Genomic DNA, 20875 nt, shown 5'->3' on the forward strand with positions numbered 1-20875 from the left:
ATCTAAATACTCTCCAGACTGCTCACCGGACTGTCAGTCTGATTGATGCCAGTGAGGAAGATGAGCTCAGAGAGAAAGATGGCGGCCACCAGGTTCTTGTGGATGCTGTGTAGGTTGGAGCGCAGCTTGCGAAGAATGGCCAGCAGGAGGAAGGTGATGAGGAGGGCCACCAGAGAGGCGGACACTGTCGTATAGGTCACCACTTTCAGAGGAAGAACATCACCATGCTATGGACAAGATGGCAGAGTTCAAAAACTAGTTAGATGGCTGTATACTAGCAAAAAAAACATTAACCAAAATAGCTGGCAGTGCCTTACCTCTCGTTTGGAGATGTCCATGAGGACAGCAAAGCTGGTCATGTGGTTGCACTGGCAGCTGATATGAGTCGAGTTTCTGAAGACCAGCTCACAGCCTTTAGAAGACCAGGCGCCTCCACCAGAAACCCTATCAAACAAGAGCAGGAACGACACAAATAATATATATATATAAATAAATATATATATATATATATATATATATATATATGTATAAAATAAATGATTACCCTATAATAACAGCACAAGCAGAGATTGGTTTATTCTTGCCAAATCAGAAAAATAAATATAATCTGTTCATTCATTAAGGACTCACAGGATGGAGTGGTTCCAGTAGACGCACACAGGTTTGGTCCTCTCGTGGGTCTCCAGGAGCCTGAAGTTCAGGGTGATGGGTCTCTGGAGTGGGGTGGGGAGAGGCTCTCCGTCCCTGTGGACCACCACGCTCACTACAGGAGTGTTGATGACAGGACGAGTGGGCAGTCTGGGAATGTGTAGAGCACCAGATATGAAAAAAGCACCAGAATGAAAAAAGACATTGTCATATCGGTACCATATTGGTTATCTGCCAGTATTAGAGATCTTTTTTTATTTATCTGTATTGGCTGATATTTACAGAAGAAGAATGGGGGAAAAAGTGCTTTGGTAAATCATAATTATGACATAAAAATCTATATTATTAGATGCTAAATCATAATTACGAGATAAAATGTTGACATTATAACATAAAAAGTCATAATATAACAAAATATTGTCATAATTTTGACTTTAGTATGACATTTTGACTTTTTATGCCATAATTTATCATTTTGAATTTTTATCTCATAATTTCAAATTATCTCATGATTATGACTAAAGTCAGAATTTTGACTTTTTATTTCATAATTATGACTTGGTACCTCATAATTTTTCCTCAATAAATTTGTCATAATTTCATCTTTTTATCTCATAATCGTGACAGTTTGTCAGTTTTGACTTTCTGTCACATAATTATGACTATGTCATACTTATGACTTCATATCTCATAATTTTGACTTCTATATCTAATTATGATTTACCAAAGTTTCTTTCTTATGTGGCGAAAATGGGCTTCCATAGATATTAGATACTAAATATTTTTATATTTAGATTACCTTTGCTGTCATCTAACACTCAAAGTAAATCTTTAAAGCATCTTTAGCAAATCTCAAAATAAATATAAATTTTTGATACTGTACATTCTAATGTCATTGTTTCACTTTTAGCATTTAAATTGATTGATTTTAGTATTTAGTGGTTTAATTTAATCTATTTAGACAAAATGGTATAGAATTTTAATATCGACTATTTACCAGAATGAAAATAATTACTGTATCATCTTGTCATATTGACTGGAATTTTAATATCGGTGCATCCCTAATTATTTAATATTACTCATATTAATTGATATTGTTTTTTATTATTATTGCATCTCATGAATAAGGAAATCTGTTGTTGGCTGAAGTGCTACCTAAGACTGCGACGGTCCGGATCATAACTCTCTGGAAGGAGTCCACCCAGAGACCTGTAGATCATCACCATCACAACAGCAGGTGGATCGGGCTGTTCTGCATGGCGTCTTTTCTTAATGGATGGTGTTAAATCAACAGTATCTGATCCGTCCACACTGATGAAAGACTCAGTTGGTTCAATCTCGGCTGGAGGCTCTGTGGTAAAAGCATCTATAGTGTATAAGACATAATAAAGGTTAGAAATACATTTTATCATTGCACATTTCCATGAATATTATTGGTAATATAAAGAAACAAGTTTCAAAGGGACAACCTTTACTCTTTTTCGGCAGGTTTGGGAACAGGACAGATGACTCCAGCTCTTTTGAGTACACCTCATTATCTTCCTGAAATCGAGGAATCTTGTCTTGGTTTGCAGTGGAGTCCAGAAAATCTAATGCCACAACTGGTTGTAAAGAAAAATGATACATATTTTTAAATCAAACACTCTAAATTGAGCAGAGCAGATGCTACAGGATGGAGAACCCAATACTAACTCATGTTGTCAGTGACGATGGTGAAGGGTCTCAAGTAGGTCTTCCTCATGTTCTGTACCAGAGTGTTGGCATACTCCTCAAAGTGGTGCAGCAGATGCGCCGTCCCGCCATCAGAGCACTGAATCTTCTCCCAGTGCTCCTTGTTGACAGGGTCAAGGATGGCACTTCCAGCTTTAATGATGTTCTACCACAACAAAGAAGAGTAATGTTTATTCATACTGGACTATAACCATCCACTGTGGTTTCAAAATAAAATGAATGTAAATTAATGAATTTATAAAATAATTAATAAAATAAAATATGAAAAATTAATACATTATTTAAAGAATTTTTAAAACATTTGTATCATTTTTTTTAAAAAATATAATACAATTAATAAAATAAATTTAATAGACATATGTATACGTCTGAGAGTAAAACAAGATTTTTAAATTGCATACACTTGATATATTTAATCTGATGGTTTACATGCTTTCAAACTGGTTAAAGGTGGTCATTTATGTTCATTAGTTGGTTCAACCTGGTTTAGATGGTTGAACACATAGATTACCAACTGGTAAGGTCCGTGTCAACCAGGTAGACTATCTTGGTTAAGAGAGTTGGAGCTGGTAGGTCATTTTGAACCAAACAGCAATTTGACCAATTTACGCAATTAAGATTTGGGTTCCAAAATGTTTCCACCTTCAATCAACCAACAAAGTTGTCCTAAATGTCTTTCTTTAGCTTTGAGAAGCTGAGGGAGGTTCAGTTGAAGAGCTCAGGTGGAAGCCAACATTTATCTTCAATGCAAGGACAGGCAGTTGGATAGATTTACATGCCTTCTAACTGGTTGAAGCTGGTCAACTATGGTCACTAGTTGGACCATCTTGGTTAAGAGAGCTAGAGCTGGCAGGTCATCTTGGACCCATCAGATTAAACTTGAATGTGAAGATACTAAAATCCTGTTTGATTCTGGAAGTGTGTGTGAAGGCTTTGAGGTCTATACCTTGTTGAAATCGGCATCATGAGTGGCGGTGAGCTCAAAGCCCTGCTGCAGACTCTCATGCTCTAACACACTGGCCAGAAGATGGTAGGCAGTCCTCACGTCATTCCCAAAGAGGCGATCTGTGTGGTCAGTGGCAGAGTGCAGCAGGCCTGCAAGGCTTTTTGATCTTTCTCCATCCATTCGAGAAGCATTAGCATGAAGATCCTCACTCTAAGTCACACATTAAGGAGGAAACATTGGTCACTTCTAGGATTGTGTAAGACGGAGTAGAATATTTAATAGTGTAGTGTACAATTTCTTCCTTGACTATAATTTGGAAGTTGAATCAACTTGAATCAACCAGCAAAAGAGTGACAAACCTCTTTCTTTAGCTTTGAAAAGCTGAGGGAAGTGCAGTTGAAGAGCTCAGGTGGAAACCAACCTTTATCATCGCTGCAATGACGGATAGCTGTGCCTGTCAAACAACAAATGAGGATATATATTGATAAACCATTCAACAATAATGTAATAAAAAGATGAAAATTCCTACATACACTACCAGTCAAAAAATTGGACACATCTACTTTGTTATTGTTAGTCATTTTAATTTTTTAATTACAGTAAAATTTAGAAAATAGAAAATAAAATGTATGTAGTTTATTTTATGTAGTTTATTTGTGTGTGTGTGTGTGTGTGTGTGTGTATATATATATATATAAAAGCAGTCTGCTCATGACTGGAGTGTATTACACTTACATTTCATCATACTGCGCTTGCAAATATATTTTTTATATATATTATATATTATTATTTATTCAATTGTCCAAGATATTGTCAAGCATTCTGTGAGCAGTTTTGAAATGAGGTTAACAACATTTAACTAATATCCTGGCCAGTTGACATCACACATACCCACACATCCCCCGACTGTCACCTCTGCGAAGGGGTTGTCACAACGGTTGCACTGACGACCCACCACACCCATCTTACAGGGGCACTGGCCCGTTACAGGGTCACATGTCCGGGAATGCGCTCCAAGGTGAAAACAATCACACGGGTAACAAGTGTCTGCACCAAGAGGCCGAAAGTAATTGTCCTGAAAAAGGGAGGATGAGAAAATAATGGAATTTTGTGAGCATGAACCTGAAATTAATATGGAAGGCTGTTTTTTTCTATTGCAATTGCAAGTTTTTATATCACAACTCCTACTTTTTTATAGAACTGTGAGACATAAACTTTGTGACTTTATATCTTATTATTCTTAGTTTACATCTTGCAATTCTGACTTTTTTGCTCAGAATTGTAAGTTTACATCTTGCAATTCAGTTTTTTTCCAAAGCAGAATAAAAAATAAAAAAGGTAATTGCGACCTTTATCTCACAATTCTGACTTTTCTTTTCAGAATTTATAATTAACATCTCACAATTCTGAGATCTGTAGACTAAATTGTGAGATATAAAATCAGAACAGAGAGAAAAAATGTAATTCTCAGATAAAAAAAAAAAAAAAAAATGCATTTAATCTGTTTAAAAGCGACAGTAAAATATTTGTTACAAAATATTTGTATTTCAAATAAATGCTTTTGAACTTTCTATTCATCAAAGAATCCTGAAAATAAAATGTATCTGTCAGACTCTGTTCCATGTTTTGTCTGTGTCTTGCTCCCCAGGTGTTCCTTTCCCATGTTTAATTTGTCCCAGGTGTTTCCCATGATGTTTCAATGCTCCCAGGTGTGTCTCGTCATCCCCTCCTCCTGTGTGTGTATAAATAGTGTTCCCAGTCCTAAGTTCTCTGTCCGCTGTTAAACGTCTTCCTGAGTTCGTCTCCCTTGGTTCCTGAAAATAAAGTCTTGGTAAAAGTATTCTCCAGCGTCTCCTCGTTCCTCGTGTATGTGCATCGTGACAGTATCATGGTTTTCACAAAAATGGTTTTCAACACTATTAATAATAAGTATATATAAATAATTATTGAGCAACAAATCAGCATATTAGAATGATTTCTGAAGGATCATGTGACACTGGAAACTGGAGTACTGATGCTGAAAATTAAAACATGAAAAAAATCTTACTGACCCTGAACATTTAAACAGTAGTGTGCTTAATGGAATAAAAGCTACTTGGTCCAATTTATGTGAAGTGTGACTGTTGGACAACAACTAGAAGTCTAGAAGTCTGGTTTCTTTCGAGAATCTGGAGCATGTGATCACTTGCAGCTTACCTTGCAGCTACACTCTCCGGTGGTTTTATTACAGTCCCTTTTGAAGCCTTTGCTGACATCGCAGTTACAGGGCCCACAGGTCGGGTATCCCCACCAGCCGCGAGCACAAGGTTGGTCCCCTCTGTGTGTGCACACAAACGTCAAAGTAAGAGTGAAAAAAAGAGACAGAGAAAAATACAACAGCGCAATAGTGCCTAGCAAAAGACATAGTTTAAATTTCAAACTTCACAGAATGAGACTCAAAACAGCTTCTATTGGGGACTGAGACTGATTGGAAGTTTGAAAAGGGGGGCATTTGCTTTGAAATTGGACATGAAATTCTGCTGTAAAATTAAAGCAGTCGATTCTGACTGCGAGGCAAACACGAAATAGCTTGTGTGAAAGCAATACATCATTCTAAGCTTTGTGATAATTTAAAAGAGAATCTTTTTATGGTAAAAGAAAGGAACAGAAACTAAATCATTTCAAAAATAGACTATTTTTTTCCACTCATGGAAATTCTTTTATCTGTGTTTTCCTCATTTTTGGAACAAGAGTTTCGTTTTTTTGTTATTGTCATTATTACGTTTAAAAGAAAATTCACCTTTAAAACTTTGATTCTGTTTTTTTAACTTTAGTTTATCTTTAATGGATGACATACTGGATAATTCCAGCAGTCTGAGAATTATTTTACTTGTTTCATTATAAATAAAAGCCTTACAGTGTGGGCGTCAAAGACATGTGGAATTACCAGAATTAAAGGATCATCACAACAATACCATCACAAACACTGCCAGCGTCTGCTATCACAGTTTTTGCCACTTACAAAACCTTGGCAGTTCATGAAACAGACCATCAGACAATAAAGCTGTTGTCAGTCAGCGTGTTTCAGCAAGTACCAAGATTTAACTAAAAGTTCAGTAATGTTCTTAATCCTAACCAAATCTAAACATTAAAGGGATAGTTCAACCAAAAATTAATGTTGTGCAATTATTTCCAAACCTCTAAGACTGTGTTTTTTGTATATACAATGAAAGTCAATGGGGTCCAGTGTTGTTTTAAACCCCATTGACTTTTACTGTATGCACAAAAACATTTGAAACATTCTTAAAAATATCTTTTGTGTTCCAAAGAAGAAAAACTTTTTTCACTCAAGGGAATGCAAAATGGTACATTTGGTTGCTTAAAAGACTACCAGCACAGCTTTGTTCAATGAGCTGCAAGATTTGAGGCAGCATTCATGTATGAAAAACAATTTGAATGTACATCCCTAAACCTTAGTGTGAGCCATATGAATGAATGAATCGAAGATACAGAGAGATACTCACTTGTGCTCACAGTATTGGCCATAGTAATTGTGTCCACACTCACAGCTGTAGCCACGTTTGGTGCTGGGTTTACGAACACAGGAGGAAGTGTGTTCACAAGGGTTCAAGAGACACGCATCCATACAGTCCCTGCCAAAATAACCTGGGGAACAGGAAAAGAGAGAAAAAGTGTGTGTCAGATTCAGAAAAAAAAGCTTTTGCACCCCACTATATAAATACTCTAAAAGTTTTTGTTCTGTAGCACTATTGGTGTTACCTGGCTCGCAGACACATGTGTGGGATGCCCAGTTGTCTGCGCAGCGGCTGTGAGATGGACACAGGTTGGACTGACATGCATCGGGTATGTTACATCCGTCTTTCGCGCGGATTCGCGTCGCATGTCGTATGTTGATGTTTGCAGTGTTGGTGGAGGTCTCGCCCATTCGCATACCCTGTGAAATGGCCACATGACGTACCCATGTGAATAAGACAATACACACCTTTAAACAATGTAAACGTGTGTTTATGTGAGTATACCTGCATGCAGCCAGTAAATCCAGCCTGCACAGTGCTGTCTTTCTTAAGCAGTCCACCGATAAACAAGTTCCTCAGTTTAAGCCCAGGCAGCTCGTTACCGATCTCCACTGTCCTCTAGATAACAAAACAATATAATAAATCAAATCAATATCATAAATATGAGTGTGAAATAAAAAAGTGTGAAAATATCACAGAATTGTGTGTATTTAGAGTATATAAGAAGCTTCAGTAGCAATAGTAAGTTTTATTAAGTTGAAAGTAAATTTGTATCTTCCTTTTTCATTTGAATTTTTAAAAAAGTTTTAGTTATTTTGTTGTGTGATTTTGTCATTATTGTTTTTTTTTTTTTTAAATATGTCGATATCATTTTTATTTGTTTTTCAGTTTTAGTTAATTTAGAAATGTTATATACTGTAAATAAATACTGAAATCATATACCTGAAACATGCCATAGTCCAAAGACACGAGAGCCATATATTTGATGTCTTTGCCATCTTTTCCACTCTTGAGCTCTACTAGCACATGGTGCCATTCACCGTTATCCACGCATACCTGAGGAAAATCTAAGAGCGCCACTCGTCGGACCCCCAGAAACACCTGGAACCGAAGGTGTCTGTTGTTCACCTGGAAATACAAAATAAGAGGCTGAGAAAACTAATACAAGTCTCATTTATCTGCTTTATTAAAGCAGGCTTATCATAGAAAACAGGATTAAATTGAGTGGATTACTGAAACACAATACTCACCATAATACTAATCTTGGAAAAATCTCCAGCACTGGCCTGCAGTAAAACGCCTGTGCTTTTTCGGGTGCGAAACATAAGACCCATGTACCAGGGAATAGCGATGGTGATGTCTGTCTCGCTCCATGACACCAATGCGTGGCCATCGAAATGCAGGGAAGCAGGCATAACTGTAGAAAGAAGAGCATCAGACAATTTAGATGACATCCAGACTTTAGTCTGTTGAATTAAATAAATGCCACTTGATGCTTTGGCATTCCCTCCTGTCCTGAGGCACAAATAATCACTATTATTCACACACAGAGGAATGTTTCCCAGTCAACCAGGAGATTTCTTAATCAGGAATGTGAAATGTTCTTCCACCCCAGTGTCTTCAGGGCAAATATTTTACTTTCTCTATATATGTGAGGGCTGAACTTATGGAAATAACAGTAGTATATTTTAGACCCAGCCCTGCGAGTGTGAAAGTGATAGCAGTGATATTCATAGTTGGGTCTAGGGGTGGACGATATGACCAAAATTTTTATCACGATATGAGTGATTATATTTCATGGTATCGATATATATCACAATATAGTTATTTTTGCTTTAAATATTGACTTCATGATCAAAATTTTTGATACCATAGAAATGTCAAAATTCTTGTCACCAGAGTCAGTATCACAAAAAAAAACTAATACTAGCCAAAATTTAAAACTGAGGACAAGTAAACAGTTAGCGATTAAACAAGAATAAGAAACAAATTACAAGCAATAGAACAAATAAATAAGAAATGCTACATACTGTACACTGTATAAAGTAATCAAATTAATAAAACTGCATATTCTTCACTTTGTAAATTAAGCATATATTTCTTCTTATCAAAGTTACAAAAGTGATTTAGTCAAGAACAGTGGAAGCTTTTCTCTCTTTTGTTGTTTGATTAACATGAATGACAGACAGCAGGAAGATTAGACTGCTGTCACTTTAAGACCTGCCCGGATTCAATATACTGTTACACGTGTTTTCTTTCTTGGCTGTTTGCTGTCACTTAAGATCTAAGTTACTGTGACTGCTGTCACTTTAAGAGCTGCCCGGATCCAATATACTGTTACATATGTTTTCTTTTTCAGCTGTTTGTTTTCACTTAAGACCTAAATTACTGTGTTTACAGTTTACCGGATACTTAAAAAGACATTTGACACATAAAAGTGTATAGGCCTATAAAGCGGCAAAAATAACTCCGTTCAATACTCCCGTGCTCTATGAGCACCGTCTTCACGAGCGTGCGCCTCTTTGACAGCGCTCAGAAACAGTCTCTAAGACAGCACGCGCATATAGTGAAATGAATTCTCTTTCTCTGCTAATTGCTTTTCAATGGCTTAAAATCACTTGTTTTTAAACTGCAATGCTTAAAACGCATGCAAACGGTAAGTTTTCATGACCACAGCAACATCATATGCACGTGTAATAGAGACAATAGTCCAAAATCTTTATCGGTTGACAAATTTCTACCGGTTAATCGTGTCTACCATTACATTGCCCCTCCACCCCCCAGTTGGGCCTTCTCTTTAGTTTTCCTCAATTAAGATTTTAGACCTTCGGTAGAGAGTAAGACTGTCCTTTTTGGAGTCCATGATCTCAGTATGCTGTAGATGTATGTTAAAGAGTTGCCTAAATGCTCTTCAAAACATCTGCTTTTGTATTTCACTGAATAAAGTAATTTAGTTTCGGGACAAACATGAGGGATTTAGATCTACTTGCATTGGCAGTATTATGACTTTTATGTTCTTTTGAAGTCTCATAACATGGCATGACTCCTCCATCCAATTGATAAGCAAAAATACTTAGAAAATGCGGGTTCAACCGGGTTTCCAATACAGGAAATTAGGTAAAACTAAGCTCACTGAAAATGTTAAGCCAGTTGCAATCCCATTCGCGCTCTTAAATCTTAACTTACTGTTAAAAGATACTCTTTGTGATTATAATGCACTTACTCAAACAGGTTTAGAGTGGAAAAAGATTGTGACATATAACCTGTCATTTCCTGTAGATGGATAGAATGATAAAACGATAGAACGATGGAATGACAGAACGACAGATAGATAGAAAGATAGACAGAACAACAGATAGATAGATAGATAGATAGATAGATAGATCGATAGATAGATAGATCCTGTTAATTGCTGAGTACGAGTCACTGGATTTGTTTACACATTGGTATTTCATGGAGGCCAAGGGCAAATCCGGGCAAAAGATGGGAGGCGTGTGTGTTTGTGTCCATTAAGCAAAATCAAGTCAAAGGAAGAATGATTTACAGAATAGAGTAGAAAGAGAGGATTATCTTACCATGTTCACAGTTCTTTCCTCCATAGCCTAATGGGCAGTTACAGGTGTGGGTGTTCCATCTATTCACACATACACCTCCATTCTGACAAACAACCTGGCTACAAAAGTCATGTTTTGCTGCACAACCTGAATAGAAAGGGAGAGCACACTTTAAATATTAGGGTTGGAGTCTGACACCTTAATGGAGAGTTACAAAAGAAAGAAAGAAAAAAAACAGTGCTGTGAAAAATTCTCATTTAAAAAGGTCATATGCACATTTTTTCTATTGTTTATGAACAATTTTTGGGGAGGTTGAGAAGGAAGTTGTGAGTTTTAAAAGTTAGAGTTTGTTTTTATAGTACTTCAAAATGAATTATTAAAAAAATCAAGGAAGATTTGTCATGATATGAACCCGAGAGTTTCTAACCTGCTAAGGTGCCATTGTTGGCAATAAAACTGGCCATGTCTATGGGCTTGCTGTCAATTGTCAGGTTCCTAATGCAGCCAACAAAGTCTCGGTTCTGTACAGGGAAATCCTCAGGGAGGTTTGGGACGCCACCCAGGAGCAGAGGTCCTGTTAGATCCAATGACCTGCAAACATACACACAGAAAGATCCCTGAAGCCACAAACAGTCCTAAACATTCTCCATTTTTAATGGCTTAACACATTCATAAGGTTCATGTGCGTGCAAACAAAAATATGTATAGTATAGTATTATGAGTAAATATTATTAGTATCAATAATACTATTATAACACTATCATCATAAATAATGTGAACATTTTCCACACTATTCAAGTAAAACTGTACAGAACCGTACAGAACCGAGACTTTGTTGGCTGCATTAGGAACCTGACAAGACTGCACACCGTCACACAACTCCAACCTCTTCATTAAGTTTGCGGATGACACGACTGTAGTGGGTCTCATTAGCAACAGAGATGAGACAAACTATAGGAGCGAGGTGAGCCGCCTGGCCGGGTGGTGCAGTGACAACAATCTCTCTCTGAATGTGGAGAAGACGAAGGAGATTGTTGTTGACTTCAGGAGAGTGCGCACTCAGCATGCTCCTCTGTCCGTCAATGGTGTGACTGTGGAGAGGGTGAGCAGCACCAAGTTCCTGGGTGTGCACATCACAGAGGATCTCTCCTGGGCTGACAACACCACAGCAATGGCCAAGAAAGCACAGCAGCGTCTCTACTTTTGACAATAAAGCAGACTTGACTTGACTTGACTTGAAAACTGTTTCATGATGACTTTAAGAAAACATTTCTTCTTTTGGCATTCACAACTTTTGGCTTGTTTGGGTACCACGAGTCAAAACGGTTATAGAAATAAATAAACAAATAAATACATAAATATATATAACACATTTTTATGCTGTCTGTTTTTCAATAAAAGAATAAAAAAGGTTCCAGGTTTTTGCATTATTTGCCAGAAACAAAATGCAGTTAATGCCCTTCATAGCCAAATTTCTTTTAAAATAAATTTTTATCCAGCAACATCTGGCAGGAATGATCATATCCATCATATCTATCTATCATACATAGAAAGGCAGTCAGATTATTAGATTTCCAAGTCTTGAAAAAAAAAGAGAGCCATTAGAAAATAAAATATGCAGAGCTATTAAAAGGAGTGTGTTTATTTTTAAGTTTTATCTAAAACATTATTTTGTTATTTCTGCTTTATTGTATCCAGATATGATGTGGTTTTGTATTTCAGCATCTGGGCTTCACATTGTAGTGGACCGCAGTGCATTTCATCAACAATTCATATCTTGATCCATAAATCCATGTAGATCTGTGGGTTTATGGGTCAGCACTTACTGCGAGCATATGGTCTGACCCCAGCAGTTGCATTTGAGAGGCTTTACAGACCATATCTCCACTTATCTCAGATGGAGCTCCACCATCTCATACCACTCTGTTCTCCACACACAGAGACAATTAGCCTACAATGGCAAATCCCAGCTGCAGATAAGCCGGAGTGTGGTTCCATTGTAAAGCCCATAAAACTGGTTTGACATGCGACAGAGTGCAGATTGGAGGAGATTAGGAAAAAAAAGATGGAGCTGAGTGTAAGGGGAGTAGCAGAATGCTGTGTAATCTGCTGTAATGATCAGCTATTCAACACCCGACGGTAGTTAGCGTGCCTTTGTGCGCTCAAGTTCCCCGTCCTGTCACACTCTCCCTTTCAGTGAACAATATCATGCCCTGAGGACTTTAGACGGTGGAAACATGAATGAATGTGGGAGACGGAGAGAGTGTGAGAAGAAAGAAACAAATAGTGCAACTTGTTAGTCAGGGATCACAACAAACATCTTAAGCCAACATGAAATCACAAATGAGACTATTTACTTCCTTAATCAAAAGCACTGTTTTGTGGGTTTTGCAACCCATTTAACCAAAACAGCATATAACGACACTGTAGGTACTGTCCCAACCAAACATTCTATGTCAAACGTTTGGCAATCTAGTCGACATGAAATTTCATATATTCAATAAATGGGGGTTTAGTAAATGTTTCCTCTTTTTTTTTCAGGTTTTTAAATGTTTTGTTGCTATAAATAATTAAGTACATACATTAATAAATAAAAAGTAAGATTAGCATAAAGAATAAAGTATTATTATTATTACTGATAATAAAATATATTAATATTATTAATACAGTAATAATAAAAATCATCATAAGAATAATATTAATTCATTCATTCATTCGACTGAAATAGGATATTCAACAAGAAAAAAATAAGCAAGTAAGTAAATAGTTTTTATTATTATCATCAATAATAATGGTTTTAATTTATATTATAACATTTTTTATTTCTTGTTAAATATAATTTTTCACTTTTATGTATGACATACTATACAAGTAAAAGTTGTAAAAAATGTTTTTACAAAAAGTTTTCCAGTCTTCATTTAGTTTTTATTTTTATTTCTTAGTTATTTGATAAAACAAATAAATAAACAATTGGTATTATTATTATTATCATAAATAATATATTTTTATCAACAATATATTTTTTTAAATGTTGAATATACTGTTTCACTCTATAGTTCTATATAGAACTATACAGGGATAGTTCACCCAAAAATAAAAATTCTGTAATTAATTAGAGAAGAATTGTTGAATAAAGTCGCTATTTTTTATAGCTTCATTAAATTACGGTTGAAGAGAAGAGAAGAGTTTTTGAATAAAGTTTTTATTTTTGTTGTCTTTGTGCACAAAAAGTATTCTCGTAGCTTCATAAAATGAAGGTTTTAACCAGTGATGTCACATGGACTATTTTTATTCTGGGCGTTGAACGGGTCAGTTGCATTGCTGTCTATGGGAGGGTCAGAAAGCTCTCGTATTTCATCAAAAAATCTTAATTTATGTTTTGAAGATGAACGAAGGTCTTATGGGTTTGGAAGGACATGAGGGATTAAAATGACAAATTAAATAATTTGTAGTAATTAAAGACAGAATTTTCATTTTTGGCTGAACTATCCCTTTAAATATGCCACACAACAGAAGTAAAATAATATAAAAACCTAAAAAATAGGTAGTAAAAGCAATTTTATGTTGACTGTAGGAAAACACTTACTTCTTTTGGCCTGTTTGGGTGCCACGGGCTGCACAGCTGTAATTCCCAATCTGTCCCCCGAAACGCAGAGCCATGGCCACATCACACTCATCGACGGCAACCACAGCAACCTTTTCCTCAGAGGGGCCGTGAGGGATGCCAAGACGCCCTATATTGGGCTTGAATTGAAACAAGTGGAAATGATAAACAACTCTGATTCAATGATTTTGATTACTGCTAAAATGTGATGGTACTTTTTATTTTTTATCTGACAGAAAAAAAAAAAGTAAAATAAATATTTTATAGTAGGTCTAGTACAAAAAATGTTATTCAGAGTATCATTATTTTTTTGCTTTTATATTGATATGTTTTGTAAATGAAGATCACACATATGTCACCATTAATCCTTTGTTTTAAATCTTCTTCTTACATCCTGGCTAAGAGTCCCAAAGTTTGTGTATCTGAATAGCATTTCCATTCAACCCTTTTGTGAGTTTGGAGATAATAGGTCTTGTTTGTCTGTAATCTTTAACACACAGCATGAGATGACTGTTTACCACTCGGTGACATTCTGTGGCTTTCTCAGCTCATCTAATTGTATTATGCCACAGAGATGCTGGCACAGAGGAGATACCAGACAAACAGAGCTCATCATTTCATGTAAAACCTCCCCAGAGACCCAAACTGTTTCCACAACACAGCCAAAATTTGTATTATCATCTGGCAACACCCTTCCCCCACACAAGAGTTTTTTCAAATGTTCTCAGCTCATTAAAACTGATTTTGTGGTGCGTATGATGTGCTGAGTTGTTCTTTGATGTCTGCCCTGTGGTGTTAAAAAATGTCCAAGTGACAGTTTGGTGTGATGTGAACATCACTCGCTCCTAAAGACAGTTCATTACACCACTGCGGTCACTATTCAGACTCGGATGTCTACAGAACAGAATTATCTGTGTAGAAAGAGAGTATAAGCAGAATAATATTCATATAGTGTTTGTCAAATTATTATAGACATAATGATCATAATAATAGCAACAATCATTTATTGTTGTTATTATTATTATTGAGTGTTGCTGTCTATAAATCAAAGGGATAATGAAATAAATAATAAATTAATGTTAATTTATAAACTTTGCATAATAATCCTAATGATAATAATAATAATAATTATTATTATTTTTAGTGCTGCTGTCAATAAAGCAAAGGGATAATTAAAATATGTAAATAATAAATAAATGTTAATACTTCTATTCAACTTTACATATCAATAATACAATAATAAAGTAACTAACTAAATAAATGAAATAAAAAAAATAATGTAATATTATATATTGAAACTATGAGGGTGCTCTGACTGTTTCTTTTCTCCTTTACTAACTTTTTACAAAAAATTCACACATTCATAAATTAGATGGCAGCTTTAATATTACTCTCAGTTTCTGCCAGACAGCAGAGATGAATAAGGCAATGTGAGTAGACTGTTAAACTGGTCAACAAGGAAAGCCATGAATGGGAGCATTCCTACACACTGACGCACGTGTCGTGGAATAAATCCAACTTGTCAAGGCCTGAAGCCAACTGTTCAGGCAACATCAGTCATATAACTTTAAAAATTGTGTGAAAACCTGGTGAAAAAAAATGGTTTGAGACGCTTTTTGACAGACCGAATACCATCCAAATATCAAGTTTCTACTGCTATTAAAGTGGTTGTACGTCTCTATTACAATTTTCATCAGGTGCACAACAATCTGTAAAGGAAAAAATATTATGAAAAGAAAACGGATTCAGGATCAGAGTGCTGACGACCCTTAAGAGGTCACTGCAACTCAACCCTCTGCCACTCTTAATAAGGATCCACCTCCATCGTAACGCCATGATGATCCCACAATCTCTCTTGTCTCGAGTCCACTGACAAAAATGAACTCAATGACAAGCTCAATGCCCTCAGGAACACACATGCACACAAATCCTGACAACAGCTATTAACCCCCAACCTTGTAACTCATCAGCCTTTTTGTTTCAAAGTTCAAAACAATAGTTAATAGATCCTGGGGCCTACACGTGAGTTTTTTTTCCCTTTCCAAATGTATTATTATAAGGCAGAAAATGTATGTTCTGTTTGGGGTCAGTGAAACCCAAAAGACATAGTAATAGCTTAACATACTTGACTGTTCTTTAATGATTTTTCTCAATCTTATGAGAACTGACTATAAACAAATTTTGATATCACGCTTCGTACGTGATAATTGAATCACCCCTAAATACAACACATGTATATACTGTAAATTCAATGACTTTTCACATGCTGTTACTGGTGTACAAAGTGTAGAAATAAACTGTTGCCAATTCATTTAGTTTTCTCATTTAATAATTTTTTTCTACCATGTGCATTTGCCAAGGTCAAATTTATCCCAAACAGAAGCAAATAAGCAAATCAGCATATGTGAATGATTTCTGAAGGATCATGTGCCACTGAAAACTGCAGTAATGATGCTGAAAATTCAGCTTTGCATCACAGGAATAAATTACATTGTATAATAATTTAAAATAGAAAACAGTCTTTTTAAATTGTAATAATATTTCACAATATTATTGATTTTAAATGTATATTTGATCACTTAAATTAAGTCTTGGTGAACAGAAGAGACTTCAAAAACAGATTAAAAATAGGGAAAAAAGGTTTTTAAAAACTATTATTATTTTTACACGTACATCATTGAGGTCTCTGTGACTTCAAACATAAAAACAGTCAGTCTCAACAAACTATTAGGTTTAAAACACTGCCAAACTGTGACTTAATGCAATGTTTTTTCATCATCAAAGGATTGTTTGTAAAAATTGCATTAGGTCGCCACTAGCTGGGACACTTTAAAGTGAGGAGACCTGACTCTTCAAAGCATCACTGCATTACAGCTGCATCCCATTGTGTTTGCTTATTATTACTCAAGGTAAATATCTGAAAGTGTATTCAAAAACATTTGAGTCCATTGACAAAATAACACAGAACAAGCAAAAGAAATCAAAGATCAATGGGGAAAGCAAAAGATCAATGGGGTCAAACAGAAGTGATTTACATTTTTTGAGTTTTTGAGTCACCATTTCACAATTGCTTAGCAATTAAATCTTGTTAGAAACTTTTGAATGTCAAAATAGAGATGACATTAGAAGATGAGAGATGGATTTCCGTACTTCACCACAACCTTTCCATATGGACGAGGCTCCAGATGGAGCAAAACTTCATGAAATAAAAAAGCATATTCTGGAGATTTACAATAATAGGCTGGAGCGTTTTTATGTTTAAGTGCAACAGAAAAAACGTGTGCCATCTGGCGCTTTTAGAAACTCAGAGCGTGTTATTGTAGTCCCGGATTAACTCAACAGGGGATCTGCTATTGTCTGTGTTCCCCATCAGACTATATTGAACTTGGACTCTTTAAGTGACGGGTTAAGGGGGAGCTACGGGCACAATGGAGCAAACACGACATACGAGTTGAATCTCAATAGACGGCTTTAGGGTCTGATTTTTCATTCATGTTTACAAGTATAAACGGTGCTCCAATCCAATAATACACTCGCTAACTTACATGCTACATTATATTAGATACATTCTGGTTGCAGCCACTGGTATTAATGACTTTCTTTTTTAACTTTTTTAGCCTTTCATCAGTTTAGTGCAACTTGTGTAGATGTTAAAAAAAAATTAAAGAAAATATGGACCCTCAAAAATAGAAAACTCAGCTATGTTCTTTATGAACAAATACTGTTTTAAAGTTAGGCAGCATGGAAATAAGGTTACTAAAAGGTCACTAAGGAACATAAGAAGGGTCGATGAAAGCTTAATGTATTCAAGCAGAATGAATTGCCCGTGCAACTACAATATGGTGAGGTATTTGCAATTGAGCGACAACAAACAACAAAACACTCAAGAACTATTTGTTTCAAAACACGAAGAACAAGAATTTAATACCGTATTAAATAATACTAACACTATGGGTTACAAAATACTCTTAAAAACAAGACGCTGTGTAATGAGATGCCTGGGTCACAGAATAAACGCACTTAGCTTTTGGCCATGAAACATGACACATGACATATTACACACGCACCAAACTTCATAAATGCTGCATCTCAGCAACTCACTGAAATATGAGGGTCTGAAAACTGAACGGGATCAAAGAAGCAGAAATACAAGCTGTTTCTTTTGACTGCAGTTCTTAGAAGATGCTGTGAACTTTGATACAGCTAGAGATGCCGCTGATATCACGTGTCTTCTTTCATGAAATATGGACACACTGATCTCATCAAGAAACGCGACTTGTGAGGCTCTGACTTTCTCTAGCATTGGAATAATAATTTGACTGAAATGCAAATAAAATGATAATGGACTTTAACTGGGTAAAAAAAAAATGAGTGGTGATTTTAGCACACATTTCTAATATTCTACCTGATTTGACCTAAAATAATTATTTTGTTAACATATCCTAATGTAAATTATATTTCAATAACCTAAATAAAACCAGTTTTAAAACCAAATTAAGCATTTTTACACACTTATTCATGAAGCACAGACAGAACAAATTAGTGTAAATTGTTTGTAAAACTATTCGTACAGAAAGTGCTGTCATATTCAATCCAATTCGTGAAAGATTTAAACAAATTTCATGATTTCATGAATGAGCCCCATTGGTTTTCCTTCACTGACCTTCCAACCAGCCTCCATTCTTATTGTGTTCAGTACAAATGACTTACCTTGTTGTAGTAATGTAGATGTACTCTGTGCCATTGTCCATCACTAACCCCACCAGCTACAAATGGAGTCACCGTGGTTTTAGTTTCTCCTAAAAAAAAATAACAAGAAAGAAGAAACCAGTTTTGCTGAAATTCAAGAAAGAGTAATTCTGCTAGTGATAATTGGATAAGGAAAAAATGTTTTTAACATGTATAATATATATTTTCATGACAACAAAATGAATATAAATACACAATAATATTTATATAATTAATATAAATATTAAATAAGTTCTAAATACTACATACTGTATATATAGTTTAACACAAACAAATTAATTGGCTCCAAAGCACCTTGAGGATTTTAATTTGTGTGGCATTTTTCCAGTCTAGTGGACAAAATAAGTAAATCATTATCGAGGAGATAATAGTGTGTCAGGACCTCCCATGACAGCACTTTCCCTCAGTGCATACAATGTCAAATATCTTAGTTGTTTATATCTCTCTCCGACTCAATTATGTTGAGTGATGGCTAGTAAGCTGGGACAGATCTTTGACCTATGAGGGTTCATAATTTACCAGAATCGCTGTGTTGTTTGATGTTTTACATTCCAGGACAGTGGAGGAAATGCCTTTCACTGTCTTTATTCTCAGCTCATGTGGACGGGTGACCCTCAGTGTTGTACTAAGACGTAACAAGCATCTGCTTATACCAAGACACTCTAGGGATGAATTCCACTGTCGTATTTCCTTTGGAAACAATTCTGACCCATTAAAGAGACGGGACATGGTATTTCACACTCACTGACTGGACAGTAACTCTTGTTGATGTGTGAGGTTTGACAAAACAAAGGAACAGGTAGACAGAGGAAGTGTGTTTTAATGCTCTTTGGCCACCTGTTTCCTTTGGCAAAGCTCTGGATACATACGCACTTATGTTTGAGATATGACACTCAAAAAAGTAGCTTTTTTCAGATTCAAATATGACTAAAACCCATTTAGTTGTTTGCAGTTTGAGCAGACAAAAACAAAACGAAAAAAGAAACAAAAAAATGAAATGAGACAAAACAACACAACACAAAATGAAACAAAAACAAACACATTTTGCAAAAACACAAATGAAAATAGTTTTTTACAAATTTGATTCAAAAATATGTAGTTTATTTAATTTTTTTAATATATGTGACTGCAATAAGGGTAATATCATTAAAACATATTTTATTGGTTTAATTTTTTTTTTTTTATTAAACAAAAGCACTGGGTACTGTTCTTAAAATGTAAATTATTATTTGAAATTTTATATTTTTAAATTTTATATTCAAACTAAAATGAATTGTCTTACTTACCAGCAGAGAAGGTCAGCTGGATTTGCTCTTCAATAATTTCAATCGCAATGAAATCATGCCTTTCATTAAACCTGCCATTATATAGGAGCAGGGCGTTTCTCTCCCTGGTAGCAAACCTATGAAAAAAATAAACAAATTAATAAAACCTTAATGAAGACCATAATAAGCTTGTTCAATTCAAAGTGTAAATTAGGATCCACAGGCCATTTAAAAAAAGTTTCATAAATTAGTTTTAATCATGTTTTACACCAGATTTATCATATTTTAATCAGACATTCCATTTGAATGAATATTCATTTCAGATCCACAGATCAAGAGCAGGAAAAAAAGCTCAGGAACGTCCTAAGATCACTCCCAACACAAACATGCAGGCTTGACAGAAGAATAAAAAAAGATAGGGAGTGGAGGAAAAGGAAGTGATAAAACCTGCCAAGAGACACAGCTAGAGGTAATGGACGGGGGAAACTGATACTCTGATGTTTGCCAACCTCTGGTATCTCAGTTGGCCCTGTGGTGCGGGCACCTGGGATTTTTGCAGGGAGAGGTGTCAGATAGCACATGGCAAAGGGGCAGACTCACAGGAAGTTTGAACAAAGATGCCTCACCACACGCAGCATCCTGTTTTCATGTTTGCCATGAGAAGAACTCGTGTGGTTGATATGCGACGGTGTCTAATTTGCTAGATCGGTTACATGGTAATTAATAAATGCCATAATGGGAAAGTGAGGAGACGTTGAGAAGGTTAAACAGGTGTTTACCTGTACAATTTTTTATTTATGTTTTTGCAGGACATTTTTCCAGGACACAACTTGTATGAGAATTAGATGTAATTAACTAAGTGT

At 35.6% G+C, this 20875-nt stretch overlaps 1 protein-coding gene across 1 annotated transcript in view; it reads right to left on the minus strand.

The window, feature by feature from the left end:
* Window positions 1-20875, minus strand: part of celsr1b (cadherin EGF LAG seven-pass G-type receptor 1b) — a 47144-nt gene that overhangs the window by 5882 nt on the left and 20387 nt on the right. The window contains exons 4-23 of the mRNA XM_016451104.1: window positions 20034-20149; window positions 18709-18797; window positions 13981-14138; window positions 10822-10985; window positions 10416-10541; window positions 8091-8257; window positions 7783-7968; window positions 7345-7458; window positions 7085-7259; window positions 6829-6970; window positions 5522-5642; window positions 4192-4400; window positions 3685-3829; window positions 3326-3535; window positions 2341-2524; window positions 2118-2249; window positions 1804-2014; window positions 631-798; window positions 318-444; window positions 27-227 (exon numbers count right to left, since the gene is read on the minus strand). Coding sequence (XP_016306590.1) covers window positions 27-227; window positions 318-444; window positions 631-798; window positions 1804-2014; window positions 2118-2249; window positions 2341-2524; window positions 3326-3535; window positions 3685-3829; window positions 4192-4400; window positions 5522-5642; window positions 6829-6970; window positions 7085-7259; window positions 7345-7458; window positions 7783-7968; window positions 8091-8257; window positions 10416-10541; window positions 10822-10985; window positions 13981-14138; window positions 18709-18797; window positions 20034-20149 — 3145 coding nt within the window. The remainder of the gene's footprint in view (window positions 1-26; window positions 228-317; window positions 445-630; window positions 799-1803; window positions 2015-2117; window positions 2250-2340; window positions 2525-3325; window positions 3536-3684; window positions 3830-4191; window positions 4401-5521; window positions 5643-6828; window positions 6971-7084; window positions 7260-7344; window positions 7459-7782; window positions 7969-8090; window positions 8258-10415; window positions 10542-10821; window positions 10986-13980; window positions 14139-18708; window positions 18798-20033; window positions 20150-20875) is intronic.

This window comes from Sinocyclocheilus anshuiensis, unplaced genomic scaffold, assembly GCF_001515605.1.
Source record: "Sinocyclocheilus anshuiensis isolate Anshui unplaced genomic scaffold, SAMN03320099.WGS_v1.1 scaffold491, whole genome shotgun sequence".
NCBI classification, from domain to species: domain Eukaryota; kingdom Metazoa; phylum Chordata; class Actinopteri; order Cypriniformes; family Cyprinidae; genus Sinocyclocheilus; species Sinocyclocheilus anshuiensis.